At 41.0% G+C, this 20606-nt stretch overlaps 1 protein-coding gene across 3 annotated transcripts in view; it reads left to right on the plus strand.

Annotated features, from left to right (window-relative positions):
- Positions 1-20606, plus strand: part of LOC126344047 (uncharacterized) — a 524480-nt gene that overhangs the window by 70800 nt on the left and 433074 nt on the right. For 2 of the 3 annotated variants that reach the window (XR_007565159.1, XM_050001989.1), the window contains exons 3-4: positions 1093-1179; positions 12475-12658. Coding sequence is in view for 2 of the 3 variants with exons in the window: in XM_050001989.1 (XP_049857946.1) it covers positions 1093-1179; positions 12475-12658 (271 nt within the window). In the remaining variant the exon portion in view is untranslated. The remainder of the gene's footprint in view (positions 1-1092; positions 1180-12474; positions 12659-20606) is intronic. The other variant, XM_050001991.1, reaches the window with a different exon arrangement.

Genomic DNA, 20606 nt, shown 5'->3' on the forward strand with positions numbered 1-20606 from the left:
ATGAATAACTGCTATTCATTGGACAAATATACTATATTAGAACTGACATGTGATTACATTTTCACGCAATTTGGGTGCATAGATCATTAGAAATCAGTACCCAGAACAACCACCTCTGGCCCCCTTAGTGGCCTTGATACGCCTGGCCACAGAGTCAAACAGAACTTGCATGATATGTACAGGTACAGCTGCCCATGCAGTTTCTACACGTTACCACAGTTCATCCAGAGTAGTGACTGGCGTATTGCGACGAGCCAGTTGCTCGGCCACCATTGACAAGACGTTTTGAATTGGTGAGAGATTTGGAGAATGTGCTGGCCAGGGCAGCAGTCGAACATTTTCTGTATCCAGAAAGGCCCGCACAGCACCTGCAACATGCAGTCGTGCATTATCCTGCAGAAATGTGGGGTTTTGCAGGGATGGAATGAAGGATAGAGCCACGGGTCCTAACACATCTGAAATGTAACGTCCACTATTCACAGTTCCGTCAATGCGAACAAGAGGTGACCGAGACGTGTAACCAATGGCACCCCATACCATCAGGCCGGGTGATACGCCAGTATGGCCATGACTATTACACGCTTCCAATGTGCGTTCACCATGATGTTGCCAAACACGGATGCGACCATCTTTATGCTATAAACAGAACCTGGATTCATCCGAAAAAATGACATATTGCCATTCGTGCACCCAGGTTAGTCGTTGAGTACACCATGGCAGGCGCTCGTGTCTGTGATGCAGCGTCATGGGAAACTGCAGCCATGGTCTCCCAGCTGATGGTCCAGGGTGCTGAAAAGGTCGTCGAACTGTTCGTGCAGATGGTTGCTGTCTTGCAAACGTCCCCGACTGTTGACTCAGGGATCGAGACGTGGCTGCTCTGAAAAGCTAATCATTTGCATGTCACAGCATCTTCTTCCTGTCGGTTAACTTTCGCGTCTGTAGCACGTCATCTTCGTGGTGCAGCAATTATAATAATCAGTAGTGTAGAATGAAGACCATTTCTTTAGTCAAGTGAACTAGGCGACATTGTTAACAACAGTGACGTTTCAGACTATTGAGCGGTGATTCTGATGCGTAGCTCGTCTGTTGCAGTGTGTCTGCTCTAATGTGAACTGCCAACAGCCCTGCAACAACGCATGCTGTTCGATGTGCTGTCGGCCGCCGGTGGAACAACCTCAGGTACGTCCATCGGACCAATGGATACATTCCAAAATTAAACTATGTTTCTTCTTACGTCTGTAGTTAATAACAGAGTGGGCACATATAGTACGCACTATTCACGTCATTCAAATTAAGTTAGAGGTAGGTACTAAGTAGAGTATTACGTTGTTCCTTACCTCAGGATAGTGACACGTTGTGACCTGGACTCCACGAGAAGCCGAAAGTACTCAGGAGTCATTGCGACCCACGACCGCAAGACGCCCAACCGTCGTCCACAGCTCACGGAGATTTGGTATAACTCGATATCTTGGTCGATCACATCACATGTACTAAAGAATCTGGAAAATGCTGTACTATGTGGCAACAGTACAAAATGTATAAAATTTTTTTAACTGTTCCTAACAGACATTAAATGATTAAGCTTTTATTCCATTGGAACTCAATAGCTCTTTGAGGTATGACCCTCACAGACACGATACTCTTGTATTCATTGAAGCATGGAAATAACCAGCCTCTATGTCTAATATCTACAAATTTTTTGCAATACCTGAAACACAGGCTGTGTCCATTCGAGGAAATTGCTGGACAGAGACTGTCATGAAGAGCTACGTTTTCGCACAACATCCCAGACATGCTCTGTGAGTGACAAATCACCGGACCAATCAGTCTAGTCAATGATCTGTAAATTCCTAAATTCATTTGTAGTTTGGACTGCAGTGTGATCTTTGTTTATCCATTTTCATTTTTTAAGTCATCATCCTTCTGAATGGTATGTTGCGGCCCGCCACGATTTCTTGTCCTGTGCCAACGTCTTCATCTCAGTGCAGCACTTGCAAACTACAGCCTCAAATATTTACTGTATATATCCCAACCTCTGTCTCCGCTGCAGCTTTTACCCTCTACAGCTCCCTCTAGTAATACAGAACTCAATCTCTGACGTCTTAACAGATGTCTTATCGTCCTATCACTTCTTCTCGTCAGTTTTTTCTTCACTTTACGTTATCAGGCGACTTTATTTTCAACATTATTTTCTAGTGCCGCATCTCAGATCCTTCCATTCTCTTCTATTCCGATTTCCTCTCAGTCCTTGCTACACTACCACACAATGTTGCGCTTCAAACGTACATTCTCGGGAAGTCCTCTCCTGACCAGGAATGCCCTTAATGTACGCCTTGGTCTCCTAAGTTATTGTGCTGCCTAGATAGCAGAGTTGCTCAGCACTATCTACTTCGTGATCAACAATTCTGAAGTGCAATTTCTCGCAGTCCTCATTTCCACTACTTCTAATTACTTTCGTCTTTCTTCGACTTACTTTCAGTCCATATTCTGTGCTCATTAGGCAGTTCATTCCATTCAGCAGCTCCTGTAATTCATCTTCATTTTCGCTAAGGATAGAAGTGTCATCAGCGGATCTTACCATTGACCTCCTTTCACCTTGAATAATAATGCTACTCTAGGACCTTTCTTTTGTTTCCGTCATTTCGTGTTGGATATATAGATTGAACAGTAGGGCAGAAAACCACCTTTTTTAATCCGAACACTTTGTTGTTGGTTCCCACTGTTACTGTTCTGTGTTGCTTCTTGTAGCTTATCTCTGTTTTTTCCAGAAATCCGAAGATCTTACACCATTTGACATGATAGAATGCTTTTAGCAGGTCGACAATTCCCATGAAGGTGTCTTGATTTTTTTAGCATTGTTTCCGTTATCAATCGTAACGTGAGACCTGCCTCTCTGGTGCCTTTAGCTTGCCCAAAGACAAACTGATAGTCATTTGACAGATGTTCAATTCTGTATTCCATTCTTCTGTATATTATTCTTGTCATCAACTTTAATGCATGAGGTGTTAAGCTGACTGTGCAATAATTCCCGCATTTGTCGGTTCTTGCAGTCTTGGGAATTTTGTGGATGATGTTTAACCGAAAGTCTAAAGGTACATTGATGGTCTCACACATTCTACGCAGCAATGTGAATAGTCGTTTTGTGCCACTTCCCCCCAGTGATTTTGGAAATTCCAATGGAATGTTATCGATTATCAATCCCTTCTGCTTTATTTGATTTTAAATCTTCCAAAGCTCCTCTAAATTATGAGTCTAATACTGATTCATTTACTTCTTCCCTGTCGACTGCTGTTTCTCTTGTATCACGCCATCAAATAAGTCCCCTCCCTCATAGAGGCCCTCGGAGTAGTCTTTTCACCTATCGAGTTTCTCCTCTACATTTATCAGTGGAATTCTCATTGCACTTTTGATGTTGCCACCCTTGTTTTTGATTCACATAAAGTTGTTTTTAACTTTTCTATATGGTGAGTTACTCCTTCCGACATTCATTTCATTTTCGATTGTTTTCACATTTCCCATATAGGAATTTCGTCTTAGCTTCTCTGCACTTCCTAGTTATTTCGTTCCTAAGTGACATTTATTTCTGTATTTCTAATTTCCCCGTAAATTTTTGTATGTTCCTCTTTTGCTGATCAGCTGAAATATTTCTTGTGTTCCCCACGGTTTCTGCGCAGTTACCTTCCTTGTACTTACGTGTTTCTCCCCGTGATTTCTGTTTCAAGAAGTGTCCAATCCTCTTTCCCTGAATTACCTACTGTGCTATTCATTATCGCAGTATTATAGACTCAGAGAATGTCAAGTGTATCTTTTCATTCCTTGCTACTTTCGTATTCCACTTCTTTGTGCATTGCTTCTACCCAACTAATACCTTGAACTTCAGCCTACTCTTGATCATTATCAAATCGTGATCTGAAAGATAGGAAACCGAATTTACCATTCTCGCCACATGTTGGCGGGTTTCCAGGGTCCCTTCAACATTTATCACATGTCCTGTTGCTGCACCCAGTAACTCCTTGTACCATCATTCCAGGAGGGTTATGTGCTCCGGGAAAAGCCTCGTGCCGGCACTTTTCGCAGACCGTGTACAAACACGTTGGCATCGATCTGCCTATCAAAGATAGAATATTTTGTGAATAAAACCGTCTAAGTCGGCAAATAAATCTATTTATTTATCTCTGCTCTTGTCTAACAAGCTATTACTTGACCCCAATTAAGCATACGTTTTAATATTGACATTAAACGTTGTTTTGAAAGTTCGAAGTCTGTGTGATATGTGATGATGATAATAAGCGAAAAGACCAAGTAAATAGATAAATTTATTTAGCGATATGTGCTATGGTGCCAGTGGTAACTCGAGATCTCAACTCAGTTTCCAGTCATCCTCCGTCGATTGTTTGTCATGTCCTGTAACCTCTTTCCAGGTTTCACCTTTCGTCATCCGACTATTCATGAGAGCCACTATGCTACGATCTTCTTGTGTTGTAGTCTTTACTCTTGTTGCCACACTGCTGTCCTCACCCATCTCGTCACAATTCGTTCTGCACTCAGTGCAGTACAGAATACGGTCGGTGCGATCTGGCGCTACGGTGCCCCCACGTCCCTCATGCCAATGGTCTAACTTTTCTCGAAGAACGATGGCTGCTGATAAGGAGCATCTTCATGCTCTTTGAGACTGTGAGAATACTGTGTCGCAGTTCCACGTTGAAAAGTGTTACTAACATAACAAGCATCTACTCCCTTTATACCTCATTTGTGGGACTAGCTTCTTTCTGTCCTGAAAATACTGATAGTAGGCTTGATGGAATTTTAATCAATATATCCTGCAAGGAAGGGAACTGGAGATTAAGCAATATTCGGGCATCCCGTTGATGGTGTACCATTTTCCATTCTGTCGGCTTATCATCTGACTTCGGATGACTCGAGCGATGCATGACGCACTGTTTTGTCCTTGGAGTGTCTCTCATCCGATACTGACACAGTTCCGGTGCAATGAGATGGTACTATGTCCTACTCAGTATCGTTAGGGACTGCCTGAGGCGCCATTTCATCCCAAGGAAGTACCTCCCATGCGAAGGGTTGGAAACTCTACGGGCTAGTACTAATGCGGAATGCCCGTGAAATGAGATTGGGAGCAATAGACTGAAGAAACTCAAGCAATGACTTCATACCAGGATGCATGCCCAAGGTATTCTGGCGACCGCACCATGCTTCACAAAGTTTTGGTAAATAAACAATGACATGGGCCCTAGAAACACAACTTCTTCTAATACATCTTATTTAGTGGCAATAAATTGCAGACTATCAAGATTTTGTCCAAGATCTGTAGAGTTTATATGGTTATCTGAAGTGCAGAGAAGCAATAAATGTCAAATAACTTTAAGTAGGGTTATTTGTTTTATTAAAACAGAACAAAGCAATAAAAATTCAGGGTCAGTCCTTATGGAAACAAGAAAATTAAAAACAGAGTTTAGATATTGTTGAATAACAAGAGTTCTTTCAAAAACAAACAATAATATCCAGTGAAAATCACTGAAATATATTCATCAACGTTCTCGGAATCCGATGTGGGGGTAGAAGGAATTACGTAAATGTATAGGAGAGCAGGGCCCACTACAACATGTTAATGCGGATATTCAGTTATAAAGTCTCTCAGAAATAAACGATCTTGCAGTGGGTATTTTTGCGTATGTCTATATGGACACGTACCATAAATTGGTAGGATGTATTGACGAGAACGACATATTCATTATTAATGCGTTCTTCCACAAGAATACACACAGAAACTTAATTTGAGAATGATTAAAGAGACCAAATAATTTCATTACTATACTGTTTTATCAAACATTGGAGAAATTATTCAGTATGTGACGTACCTCAACAAATATAAAAATTCAAATGTGCTGGACAATCAGAAGCAAACAAATTCGCCAGACAGAAAGCAGAAACCAGATATATAAAACGTCATCAAAGAATAAAGAGGTATCGCAGTTGAAATTAAGTACGTCATTTTCTAAGACGAATATTATTCTGACGCAGATTAAAGGGGCAGTTATTTGACAAACGTATGAACATATAAAGGGCATCATGATAAACTCTTATGAGTCGTTAGGCCCTTTTCTGGCATACCCTAGAGTGTTCAGCTACCCAGGCAGGGTGGTGTACTTCAGCTGAAAATTTCAGCAAAGGGATAGAAACGTTGCTGGTCGAAAAAGTTTGGAAAGGAACGTAACGCTGACGGCCACGAAAGCCTGTGTGTGTATGCGTGTGTGTGTGTGTGTGTGTGTGTGTGTGTGTGTGTGTGTGTGTGTGTGTGAGTGTATGTGTGTGTCATGTAGGTATTAAAAGACTAAAAGAAACAAAATGTCAAGAAAATATCTATGTGCAGGGAAATTACGAAACAGAAAGCGAATATTTCAAGCAAATGATAGTACTAACCTCATGGACATAAAAAAATAAAAATAAATAAAATAAATTTAAAAAAATCGGAATATCTTCGTGAGCATGTCAAAATGTACACTGAAAATTTGCGAGAGAAATAAGTGAAAACAAAGAAAGGAAAGAAATCAAATCGAAAATGTATATTGAGAAAGCGCCACATTTAATCTTTAAGATGACATGCGACGCTCTAGCTTGCAATAAAATGAAAATCGTACAATAATTCGAAGACTGGGACAAATGTCTGTATGGCTCACGAGATAACTCAAACACAGAATTATTGACGATAATAATGGTATTATGTAAGAAAATTTTATGATTAGATAAAGCTTTTCAATGTCACAAATACAGAGCATGCTCCGAACATCTACGAAGAGAACAATACTCCTGTGCTCACACGGCGGACAGATTGCAACCTTCGTACCCAGTAGGGTACCTCGCGAGGGTGATGACGTGATGGGCCGTTTGGTATACCTACACAGAAACCTCTCGAAGCCGACGACATGCGTTCTGAGGAGACATGTGTGACCGAGATACTGTTGTCTTTAGCTGCTGCGCTGGTTGTCATTTTTCGGTTACTGAAGACATCAATCCTAGCGCTGTTTTATAGCCGTGAAATAAAAATGTGATTGACATTCGAGTACTAGGTCAATTACAGGTTTCTTTAGTTCGAATAATCCGGCCACATGTGATGTTTTAGGTAAGCACACCAGACAAGAGTATTCATTCAAGGGGCTAACTTGCTAATACCGGTAAGGTAGCCTCTGGCCTTGATAATGAGCTCCATTCGGCGAATGAGAGAGTCCAAAGTCTCTTCAGGTATGCCTTATCTAGCTGAAGGCACTCTTTGATGATACGATTCTGCAGAGCTGTCAAATTGCGCGCATGTTTATTGCCAGACTTGACCAGCTCTTCCCATTGTCAATGCGTCAACGACATTAGTACGAAGAGACTGAGATGAACCCACATTCACCGGAATCAGAAATTCCTGTCGGGCGTGAAACCGATTGTCACTGATTAGTAGAGGTACTCGTCTAAAGACACAGTAGGTGAGGATCTTTTTGCAACCACTGTTCCTGCCCCGTGGTATATGCTCACGAATGGATATCATTCCTTGTAAACACTTCGAACAGTTCGCGTCGATGCATTAACAACTCGGGCAAATTCACTCACAGTGTGGTCATGCACACGTGTAAACGCTGTAGTTCCTTTCTGACAACCCGTCTTCTTGTCGGCCTATCAGACAGCAGTGATTCGATACAACGTTGCCAGATCAAAGTTTAGTGCTCACAGATTTACGCTCAGCTATCAAAAACTATGTCTAGCCTTTGCGTAGTTAGCTGATATGGAGTGGGAAGAAAGTGTAAAATTATTTGTAGAGATGGCAAATGGAAAACTTCAGTGCCATTGTGAAGTAGAACGCGTGCAGGACTGTACTTTCGATCGGTCGGAGCATAGCATCGAAGTAATTTGTAAGTGTACTGTTTCATGATAAACCATCCGGGACATCGAAAATGAATTTAAAAAATGAAATAACTATATTCCTGTCAGTAAAATGAAGATGCTGCCTGGGTGAAATATCTTGCAGAAGTAGGGCAACGTAGTGATAGTTTCTTCGCTTCATTCGCGGCTGCAGCCGGAAAGAATAACACCACCAGGATCCAAGGGAGTATGGCAAAAAGTGCATCCGTCAGACATTGCGTGGTACTAATCTTTGTAGTGTTCCTGTAGTTTGTTCTCTGCTATTGCGTTTTCGCTCGGTAACGGCAATGTTCTGGCTGGTATGCAGTTGATTGGACGATACTAGACTAAGGAATGAAAATGAGTATCTGTAGATTCACTGTATCTGTCAGGTAAGAGTACTGTATCACTACGAAGTACTTGAATACAGGAGAATGTCTCTGTTGAGTGATTACATTCCTATACAGATGTATTTTTCGTACGAAGTTATTGCCTTCCATGGGTACTTTATTCAATTTCAGAATTTGTAATTTCTCGTACTTATACCTCTGGTATTTGTTAATACTATTGCTAAGCGTAAGAAAATCAAAGATTAGCTAAGCAGACAGCTTATAACAAATGGTGTTCATCACATGCCATTATATGTTTATTCAAGTATCGCAGTAAGTTTCAGGGGTTATCATTGTTGGAAGTAAAACTTTTCAGGTTTTATAGGAACTGAAGTATTGATGATAAAACCTCCTCAGATTGACAGCCGAGTCAATGCGTCTTACTCCGGCAACGTTTCAGCAAGATTGTTTTATTTTATTTCATTTAAAGTCTAGTTCCGTAGGATCAAATTGAGGAGCACATCTCCAAGGTTATGGAACGTGTCAGTACAGAAATTACAACATAAAAGTAATAAGAGATGAAAATAAAATTTTTATGAACCCAAAAATGTCAAGCCATAAATTTAACAAAACGCAATCAACAATGTGATATAAAAATCAACTTACATTTTCAAGAAACTCTTCAAAAGAATGGAACGAGTGGCCCATGAGGAGTTCAGATTTGAAAGTGCGTGGATTACTGCTAATATTTTTGAAATCTTGTGGTATCTTATTCAAAATGGATGCAGCAATATACTGCACACCCTTCGGCACAGGAGTTAAGGAAGTCCGATTCCAATGCTGGTTGGATTTCAGCCGTGTATTAAGTGAGTGAAACCTACTTATTCTTGAGAATAAACTGACATTGTAAACAAGGAACGACAGTGAAAAAAGTATATATTAAGAGGCCAAGGTCAAAATACCCAGGCTATTAAACAGGGGTCGACAAGAGGTCTGCGAACTTACACAACTTATTGCCCGAACCGCCCATTTCTGAGCCAAAACCATCCTTACAGAATGGGAAGAGTTACCCCAAAATATAATATCATACGACATAAGCGAATGAAAATAAGCAAATTGGACTAATCTTCGTGTCGAACGATCACTTACTTCTGCTATCGTTCGAATAGTAAAAATGGCAGCATTCAGTCCCTGAACAAAATTCCGAACGTGGGCTTTCCGCGATAGTTTACTATCAATCTGAACACCCAAAAATTTGAACTGTTCAGTTTCACTAATCATATGCCTATTCTGTGACATTAAAACGTCGAGTTTTGTTGAACTGTGTGTCAGAAACTGTAAAAACTGGGTCTTACTGTGATTTACCGTTAGTTTATTCTCTACAAGCCATGAACTTACGTCATGAACTGCACTATTTGAAAGTGAGCCAGTGTTGCACACAACATCCCTTATTAGCAAGCTAGTGTCATCAGCAACAGAAATATCTCAGAGATACCCGTAATAGTAGAGCGAATTTCATTTACATAAATAAGGAACAGGAGTGGCACCAACACTGATCCCTGGGGAACAGCAGACATGACTGTCATTCGGAAAATCAGATATCCGCAAAACCTGTGAAAATCGAAAAATTGCTAAATACGTATGAGTACAAAAGCTGAGGAACAGATTCATGAGGTTTCGGGACTACAGCCGGATGATGCTGACATCGTGGCCGGTATAGCGAGGTCAGGTGCCGACATATCCGTCTGCAGTCCCGAATCCTCATGGAACTCTCACCACGCCGGCGAAACTTAAAGAATCGGCATGTGCTGTGAGAAAGACACCATGACTTGCCAGTCATGAACGTGACATTGCGCGAAAATCTCTCAGTTTTGATTCATCTGCGGGGCAGTACCAGGTATGACTAGTAATTGCTGTAAACCAGGAACTAGGTTGCTGTAGATACAGTGCAGATCATGGAGCAACAAATTGGCGTGATTGGCAGGGATGACGTAGGACCACACACAGGGAAACATTAATACTTATTGAACATGACACAGATTACATCAAGATTGTAGTAAATGCAACTAACAGCATTTACCGTATTATAAAAGAGAGCAATTCGTATTTTAGGTTTAAAGAAATCTGCTATTTACTTGAAAAAATGGGAATAAACCCACCTAATGCGATGATATGGGTTGTATGCTTCCAACATATTTGATCGATAGTTTAATTTTGTATTTTCATTTTTAAAATCGCAAGATATATGCACCGGATTACTTGACTGGTGTTTAATGCAGTTGCAATAATTGAAAGTTCTTAATGGAATTTTTGTCATATCAGGTAGAGGGGTCACTGCATTTTACATTGTGTGATTGTGGTTACTTTACTGTACCACAAAGGCGTGCATTTCTAGTGCACGAGTTTTTAACCCCACTTTGGAAAAAGTTCTATTATAAACCTATTCTCCTACCAGCCATGTTTTAATGATAGCTAGGCACCAGACTATTGGGTGTAAACGAACAATGACCAAATTTAGGTAATTGCGAAAAATTATATGAGTGAAAACTGACTAGTAATGAATCTCATTCATTAAAACAAAATAAAGTCGTTATTAATTTTTTCTTTCTATGAGAAGAAACACTGGAAAGGTTTGGGTGGTACATCCCAGAATGCTTTGCCTCGACTAAAAATTAGTTATACATTAACGAATCCATATAAGCTCCTAAACCTAGTTACGTGTGTAAAGTGTTCGTTGGGCAGCTCAGTGGTAAGATGTGGCGCCTTCATTGCAAAGCGAGAAAATCTACCAAGTGGTGACGGCAGGTAGCATTCACTATCCACTTTGACACATTCAGAAGCCGGTTGTACGCTCATCGAGATATAATCGCTCAATAACAGTGCGAGGGCTTTGGGTACCTGCACGGGTTTCGACGTCTGCCTGATATCACGATGTAGTTCCTTCCAAGTACTGGCTGTAATCCGGGGCTGGACCCACCACTAGGGTGTTCTGTTTTGTTTAGTTTGTTGGGTACACGCAGTGACGTCGGCGCCATTCGCTTTTTCAATAGCGATGGCGGTTATAATTGAAGCAACCGGTTTTAAGTTAAATCGGTTTTATTCCACGTCAGTTTTACTTGACCGCTAAATCCGCTAAAAGAAACGATTTTTGGAATAACCGATTTTCGTTTTTTTTTAATTCTATTATTTCCTGTAATAAACGTAGAAATCTAACAAAGACTGAAAAATTTTCAGTCTCTGTTTCAAGATAAATAGAATAGAAATATTAAATTACATAACGATTAAAAGTAAACTTAATCTGTCCACCATCCACTGCATTTCTCGGAAAGTGATAAGTGGGCGAATACTACAAAAAATTAGCAATGTTCTTCTAGTCATTCTAATTTTTTGAAACGCTGTTGAAAAATAATGTTGCAATTGGGCTTCGTACCTTTATTTGGGATTTACGAATAGTAAATGATGAAGAATGAAAACTGAGAGGGAAGAACTGTATTTTTCGTCTTAATACATCCGTTTTAAAGGGCTGCAAGCAGGTAAAGGGAGACACAGGTAGGATCACCTATTTTGTGTTTTTAATGTTTGCTATGAATAATGACCATACATTTTTTAATTTTTTATTCTTTTCACAATTTCCTTCCTCTTTTATTGCTTCATAGAAATGGCAGATTAATGGTTCAAATGGCTCTGAGCACTATGGGACTTAACTTCTATGGTCATCAGTCTCCTAGAACTTAGAACTACTTAAACCTAACTAACCTAAGGACATCACACACATCCATGCCAAGGCAGGATTAGAATCTGCGACCGTAGCGGTCTCGCTGTTCCAGACTGTAGCGCCTAGAACCCCTCGGCCACCCCGCCGGTGGCAGACTAATTCTTAATCTTATAAAGCAAATAAAGCATTGAACTTGGTTGCTACGTCACTTCATAAAAATATTTCCAGATTGTTGTTGGTGTCGTTGCAAAATATGATAGATGTCCCCATTTTCCATAACAAGGAAAACTTTTACGAATAAATATTACTCCTCTTTTTTTTTTTTTTAAAAAAAAATGAAAGGTTTATTAAAAACGAATATCTTTAGCACTGCTGTTATGACTAATAGATACTTCCGTTTCTTTACTCAGTAATTAGTAAAGACAACCATCTGTTATAACCAAGACCAAAGAAATTCCGAAAAAGACCGGTTACTCAGAGGTGAAATTACGGTATCGATTTTGACTAGTCGGTTCTTCCATTCGTATGTTACAGTGTGGAAACTGTGCGCCTGGTTGCCTACAACGGGGGTCGGGCTGCGCGCCTTGCTGCCAGCCGCCGCAGCCGCCGCAGCCGCCGCAGCCGCCGCAGCAGACGTCGTCGACAACGACGACGACGACGTCGCGGCCGCCGCAATCTACAAATTCGCCGAACCCAGATCCGAACCCTCCTCCGCAACGTAAGCTTGTAGTGCCCAGTGGAGCCTTGTTAACTTATTACTTTCTCTGTACAGGAGTGTTATCTTGTTACCGAAAGCGCATCTAATTTACAACACTGTTATTACATAGTGTGTCTGAACCGGTTACTGAGTAGTTCAATATCTACTGAGTGACCAGGAATTTCCCGTAGCCTTCTTGACTCTGTATAAGGGGCAGCCACCAAAATTGTCCTGGCGCAATTAGTACTCGCGTTCTGGAGTTTCTTACAAACTTAATTATGCACAGGTTCACAATTATTGAACTATATGGAAAAAAGACGTAAATTTGTTACAAACTACGGTGTGTACAAACTTTATTCAACATTTAAACGTCACTACAGATATTTGGATTTGGATCATGATGCTCGATATTCCTACCATAATTGGTGATGATGTGGTGCAGACAAATGGCGAAATCCTGCATGACCCGATGAAGCGTTGGGACATCGGTGCTGTCGATGACCTCCTGTATGGCTGTTTTCAGTTCAGATATGGTTTTGGGGTTATTTTTTTACGCCTTGTCTTCAATATAGCCCGAAATAACGAGTCGCATGTGTTCAAATCCGGACAATACGCAAGCCAGTCGACGCCCATGCCAGCTGCCTCTGGGTACACTAGAACCAGGATGCGGACCCCAAAGTCCTTCCCCAAGACATCAAACACTCTCCTGCTTCGATGGGGTCGAGCCCTGTTTTGCATGAACTGGGTCTCGTCGAAATCCGGGTCACTTTGGTTACTTGGGACGAAATCATCTTGCAAGACCATGTGCTCTTCGGTAGTCACCTTGCCATCAAGGAATATCGCACCGTTTGCTACGTGTCTGCACATTGCAAACCACACAGTCAGCCGTTGAGGGTGAAGAGACCTCTCGACAGTTGTAGCCGAGGTGTTCTAGGCGCTTCAGTCTGGAACCGTGCGACCACTACGGTCGGAGGTTCGAATCCTGCCTCGGGCATGGATGTCTGTGATGTCCTTAGGTTAGTTACGCTGAAGTAGTTCTAAGTTCTAGGTGACTGATGACCTCAGATGTTAAGTCCCATAGTGCTCATGCTCAGAGCCATTTGAACCAGACCTCTACGTAATGAAATGCGGATTGTCAGTTCCCCTTATCCACCAGCTTTTCTTATTGACTAACCCATAGAAATGAAAGTGGGCTTCGTCTCTAAACTAATCCATAGAGCGACTACTAATTCCACGGCCAACAGTGCGGTTTGAACGTCCTAACGCAAACCGTTCAGAAGTTATGACGATTTTATTTCATATATCAACAATTGTGTACCCTGTTCCGGCAGTCGAGAATCTTGATCATTTTTGCCTGTTATCGGCGGTGATGTTGGCAAGATTTTCGAGAATTTTTGATTTCATTGATATAAATGTGACATGCAGTCATGCAGAAGACAGGCGACCTTTATTATAATAATCAGTAGTTCTCCATTTAGGCTGACTGGTTCGGAATGGTAAAAGGCAAACATCAGCCAAGGAATGACTTTATTGTTCACATGACAAGTTTCGGAATTTATCCATCATGACAGACTAGTGAGCAAATGTTTGTTTCACATGAAACTTGAAACGCCGTATCTACATGCAGTAATCGCTGCTGGATATCTGGCGAAGGATAAATTCGGAAACGCGTCATATGGACAATAACGTCATTCTTTGCCTGATGTTCGATCCACTCAGTTTCAACGCAGAACTACTGACTGTTAGAATTTCAAGTATGACGTCGGATAACAACCACCAGAAGAAATATTTTTCGCGCGTGATATAATAACAAAATAATTTTAGGATTTTTTTCTTTGCTTGTCCTGTGAAGCCATAGTGCTTGCTCAGTTCCATCATTGTGTATCCAAAGGCAGCATCCTACAGGATTTTGTAGAGTGTATCTGAATAACTGTACCTTTTGACTGAGTTGACTTACAAGCTAACGTTAATTATACAACCAAAAGACAATAGACGTTACTATTAGACATAAATTACAACTTGACATGTCTGTCCGTCCCCGAGGACAAGACAGGGAGTAAGATAAGAAACGAAAAAAAAAGTGTGATTTAATTACAAATTTACAAATTTTTGGAGTTTTCTTTGGTCTGACAGGCATTCCTTTCTGCCAAATTTCATGATTGTAGCCCAACGGGAAATACCCTATAAATTTTGATGAGTGACTTCGTGAGTATCAAAATGTGTGACATAAACGCCGTATCTTTTGAATGCATTGAATTAGGAGTTTTGATTTTTTCCACAGCCAAGGAAGTACACTACTGGCCATTAAAATTGCTACACCACGATGATGACGTGCCATTGACGCGAAATTAAACTGACAGGAAAAAGATGCTGTAATACGCCAATGATTAGGTTTTCAGAGCATTCACACAAGATTGGCGCGGGTGGCGACATCTACAACGTGCTTACAAGAGGAAAGTTTTCAACGGATTTCTCATACACAAACAGCAGGTGACCGGCGTTGCCTGGTGCAACGTTGTTGTGATGCCTCATGTAAGGAGGAGAAATGCGTACCATCACGTTTCCGACTTTGACAAAGGTCGGATTGTAGCCTATCGCGACTGCGGTTTATAGTATCGCGACATTGCCGCTCGCGTTGGGCCGTGGTGGATCACAACGGCCTCGTATCACTAACACTTGAGATGACATGCATCTTATCCACATGGCTGTAACGGATCGTGCAGCCACGTCTCGATCCCTGAGTCAACAGATGGGGACTTTTGCGAGACAACAACCATCTGCACGAACAGTTCGACGACGTTTGCAACATCTTGGACTATCAGCTCGGAGACCATGGCTGCGGTTGCCCTTCACGCTGCATCACAGACAGGAGCGCCTGCGATGGTGTACTCAACGACGAATCTGGGTGCACGAATGGCAAAACGTCCTTTTTTAGCGTGAATCCATGTTCTGTTTACAGCATCATGACGGTCGCATCCGTTTTTGGCGACATCGCGGTGAACTCACATTGGAAGAGTGTATTCGAGATCGCCATACTGGTGTATCACCCCGCGTGATAGTATGGGGTGCCATTGGTTACACGTCTCGGTCACCTCTTGTTCGCATTGACGGCACTTTGAACATGTGTTACGATCCGTCGCTCTACCCTTCATTCGATCCCTACGAAACCCTACATTTCAGCAAGACAATGAACGAGCGCATGTTGCAGGTCCTGTAAGGGCCTTTCTAGATAAAGAAAATGTTCGACTGGTGCCCTGGCCAGCACATTCTCCAGATAACTCGCGAATTGAAAATATCTGGTGAATGGTGGCCGGGCAGCTGGCTCGTCACAATACGCCAGTCACTACTCTTGATGAACTATGGTATCGTGTTGAAGCTGCATGGGCAGCTGTACCTGTACACGCCATCCAAGCTCTGTTTGACTCAATGCGCAGGCGTATCAAGGCCGTTGTTGGGGCCAGAGGTGGTTGCTCTGGTTACTGATTTCTCAGGATCTATGCACCCAAATTGCGTGAAAACGTAATCACATGTCAGTTCTAGTATATTTGTCCGATGAATACCCGTTTATCATCTGCATTTCTTTTTGATGTAGAAATTTTAATGGCCAGTAGTGTATAAACCTCAGGACGTGACATAAATTTCAACGTAATACGTCCACCCATTTCTGAGAAATATGGTTTTCAACAGTCGGACAAACAGACAGACAACAAAGCCATCCACTTGGTAAATTTTTAACAATTGAGGCAAGGAACCCTTAACAGCAAGTAAACTGCTTATTACTTTATAATACTTCAAAACTAGTAGCCTATTACTGATAATACATTTATGCCACTGCCAGACGGGACAGTGAGTACCTTCATGCAAAAATGATTGCTGTTGCCTACAGTATCATGACTGTACACAGGTCTCCGTTATTCGTCCGAAGCAAATCGACGGCCACGAATGACTTTCTCCATGAGTCCAAATATATGGGACTGCATGGAGCACGCGTAAGTGCTTCCTGGTGAAACTTCTGCACCGTAATCGGATCCATCTTGGCAACATGCTGGAGGGCATTATCTTGCAGCAGAATGATGCCTTATGTCAACATTCCTGAGCTTTTGAGCTTGATGGTGCCCTTCAATTTGCAGAAGTTTCGCTGTGATGTCTTACACATCCCCCACACAATTCCGATATCTCGCTAGGTGATTTCCAGATTTTTCCGTGAAGGAATTCACCGTGTTGTCCCACATTGTCTAACAGCTACGGCGATTACTTTCGAAATAGTAAACAGTTTACTTACATTTGTCCCATCTGACTCGTATTCATTTCAATGACCCTTGTACAGTTAGGGGATGAAATGGTAAAATTTTGATTAAAATACTTTTAGGTGCTACGCCACATCGTTATAGAGCACTACAGCAACTAAATTTCCGACGTTTTGACCGACTTGCCGCGGCGCTATTTCGAGCGGTTAACTTGTTGTTTTGTTGATATCCGTGCCTTGAAGCCGACAAAGGTATTTGTTGACAGTACTGAATTGTTGTGTCTGTAGTAAAGACGTGGTTGATGTGAGCGGACACAATCACACCGTTGCTGAGACTGGGTGCACAGTCGTCTACGGACACACTTGAAAACAGTGTTGGGCGACCAGAAAGGAAATCTGCAAATCATTACACAACAAACACTTCATGTAAATGATTCCATAAAACACTGATTCATCAAGTATCAAAACATGAATTTTTGTCATATTCAGAAAATATATACTACCCTATTCATGTTTCCATGTTGTGAATAACTTATATGGAATTTACATATTGCTTATATACACAGCATACATTAAACAATATTTTCCTTTGGTTGATAAGATGTGTCAACATTTTTAATGTTTTTCTTTCATATGGTTAGTTCATACCTATTTTTTACTGTATCATTATGAAGAAACTATGTTTTGTATGATTTAAACCTTCATCAAATTCACCATGAAAAACTTAACACTCAGTACACTATTCAAACTATCCATCACCGCCCCTTCAATAATCTAGGCAGACCCCCTTTATTTTCCACTTCAATACTTGTCTGCCTATACATATATCTGGTAGTCCTCCTTTGTTCTAAGCTTCAACACTTGTCCACCTATTGACATATTTGGCTCCTGATTATGCTGCAAGTATTCAATCAATGCAGACATTACATAGGTCTTATCCTGGGGTTTACATGTAATTTGTATATCCACTTATATTGCACAGAATCTGAAACTTACAGACATGTATCAGTAGTCTCATAACAGTAAAGTTTTCCAACATAACAACACTTGGTAGCACAACATCATGAACAAGAATGTACAGTGTAAAATACTATTTGATTACTTCCATATACACTTTTTCCATATACACTTATTACTCATTTCTGTGGATGTAAGGTTTTAAATCTAGTGTTACAAACACCTAATGGCTTTTTTGACTTACGGTGAAGAAGATAATATGCGTTAATGTGCAGAATTCCTTGCTCTTCAAAGGGACTATTGTAAATATATTTGAATTTAGAAATTTCTTGGTTTATTTCACTTGATTTTTCGTGGGATTTTACTAGAATAAAATCCCCAATTTTGAATCTGGTCACTTATCATGCCTTTTAGATCTGCTTCCCGCATTTTGTTTCATTCTTTTTCTTATTAAGTCTTTTTTCTCCCTCAGATCTAGTTCTACACAGAGTGGAAATGTTTAGGTTTCTTCAATTATCCTCTTGCTCTTGTGTAATTTCCTTGGGTGTAAATCCTGTAGTTACATGGTGGAGAGTATTCATTATAATTTTAAAGCCTGGAATAAACCTGCTCCATGCCTTATGATTGTGAAATGCCACTAATTTGTGTCTAAAAGTGCTTGCAATTTATTACTGTAAATTTCAACTGGGATGCTAGTTTGTTCGATTGTCCTATTTTCTGAATTTTCTTGTCCCTCTCATAAAATATCTTGTCCAACCATCAGATCGCTCAAAGATATGTTATTTACTCTCAAATCACATATGTCTGGGGACTTCTTTGGCTTTCTCATTTCGACGTCTTTCACGATTCTAATCATTTCTGGCCCTGGTATTTTATCGTCTGGTGGCTCTTTCTTTTTCGGTTCAGTATTTACTGCCAGATTTTGTTTCATTAAACTTCATTTTTTCTTTTGAGAGCCATCTTCCGTTTCTTCCTGTTCCTATATTTCTACATATTCCTCACCTGCACTATCATTTATTTAGTACTGTCTGATTCTAGCATGAACGCTATTCTTAGACAACGATCGGGCTCCTCTTTTGACCTTCCGCCAGTTTCAGTTTTCTAAATATCAACTCTTTACTAAAATTTCTATTTCATTTTCAATCACAAGCGTTTCTTCGTCTAAACTATCTTCAATATAACTTCTGATGACGTCAGCCTTAACTTCATATTTAGTATAATTGTCATGGATTTCAGTGGTTCGTATATACTCATCTGAATCTATGTTCTCTTGATCATCAACAACAGCCAGGATTGCCTCATCTGCACTATCAAGGATTCCATCCTCCTCCAGATTCCTATTTACACCGACCATTTTTCTGTTTCTAGCTCTAATTTCTTTAACATTGGTAGCTCAAGTGTTTTGTGTTGCGATTTCCTCTCCCTTATCAACCACTTCATCTGCAATCACTGCTTGCGCGCCTTGCACAGTGGTAACTACTTTCATCGCCTCTTCATTTTCGGACAACGCCCTCTTTTCGACGTTTTTGCTTTCGTTTTTCCCTTTTATTAATTCCCGGGCTGTGTAACCCTTTTTAAAATCATCCCACTCTTGCTTGCGCTTTTACTTAACAACATGTCTGATTCTTTTCTCATTTTTGTGATATTTCCTACCGACACAGGCCCACTGAATTCCCTTGTGACGTCATCTCTCCCTACAGCTGTTCCTGCGGCCGCGCTATGGACAGCTGATCGCTCCGCCAAGTTCATTGCACGCAGCTGCTCAGTTTGCACGCTCGCCCCTGCAGCACAGCCAGTCGCCTGTGGCTCACGTATGTGCGCACCGGTTGTTGTGCGTTCACAGTCCTGTGGCACTGTGTAGCCGCTTACTCGTGCCCTAAATTCACTTTTGTTTTGGTTGGTATGATTTCTTTAGTTTGGGCTGGTAATATTCGTCCATGCTAATCTGTTCCATAAAACACGAGGGCCATAGTTTTCTGCATCATTTCGGTTTTGATAGTTTCACTGTGAAAATCCTCTACTGCAAAATGACATGTTACTGCGACCTCTGCGCCTACCTCTTTGCTTCGTATTTATGTGGTAACGTCTCCTTGGGCTCATTATTTTCATGATTATCCCAATTCCGGTTGTTAGTATTTTGACAATAATCACGGTTCCTCCTCCAGTGGTCCTCGTCTTCGACCCTTTCCAAAAAATGACAAGAAGCTTTCCCACATAACGTTTTTAATCTTCTTGGAGATTTTTCCATAGTTCCCACACTATTTCGGATTCTGTTCGTTTTTTTCTCATGTGTGTCAGTTTCCGATACCACATTTCACAAAACTGTTTCATTGAGTTTCTGCCTCTGTTGTCATAAAACCTGGCCGTGATGAATTCCTGCCAAAAGCATTCCTGTTTTTGCTCCGACCAGAGTTCCTCTATGAATTTCTGTTTAAATTCACCGAATGACATTTTTTCTGTATCCAAATTTCTCTATCAAAATTTGCTTATCACGAGCTAATGCGCTGACGACCACATTTATCTTTTCCTGGTCCGTTACATAATCAGGAAAATTCCTTTCACAGTTTTCCAAAAAATCTGATGAGTGCCGTCCATTATGGTTTTTTGCCGGATCGAATCTTTTTCGCCCTCTAGCAATTTGCTACACGTTATTCTCTCAGTAACATAATTCGGTTTTTCTCTTATTTGCCATCCAAAGTCGCTCACTTTACCTTGAAATTGGGAAGTGTTCTGTTTACACTTCTTTTCGCGTATTGTCACTTGTTT

This window comes from Schistocerca gregaria, chromosome 1 (assembly GCF_023897955.1).
Source record: "Schistocerca gregaria isolate iqSchGreg1 chromosome 1, iqSchGreg1.2, whole genome shotgun sequence".
In the NCBI taxonomy this organism is placed as follows: Eukaryota; Metazoa; Arthropoda; class Insecta; order Orthoptera; family Acrididae; genus Schistocerca; species Schistocerca gregaria.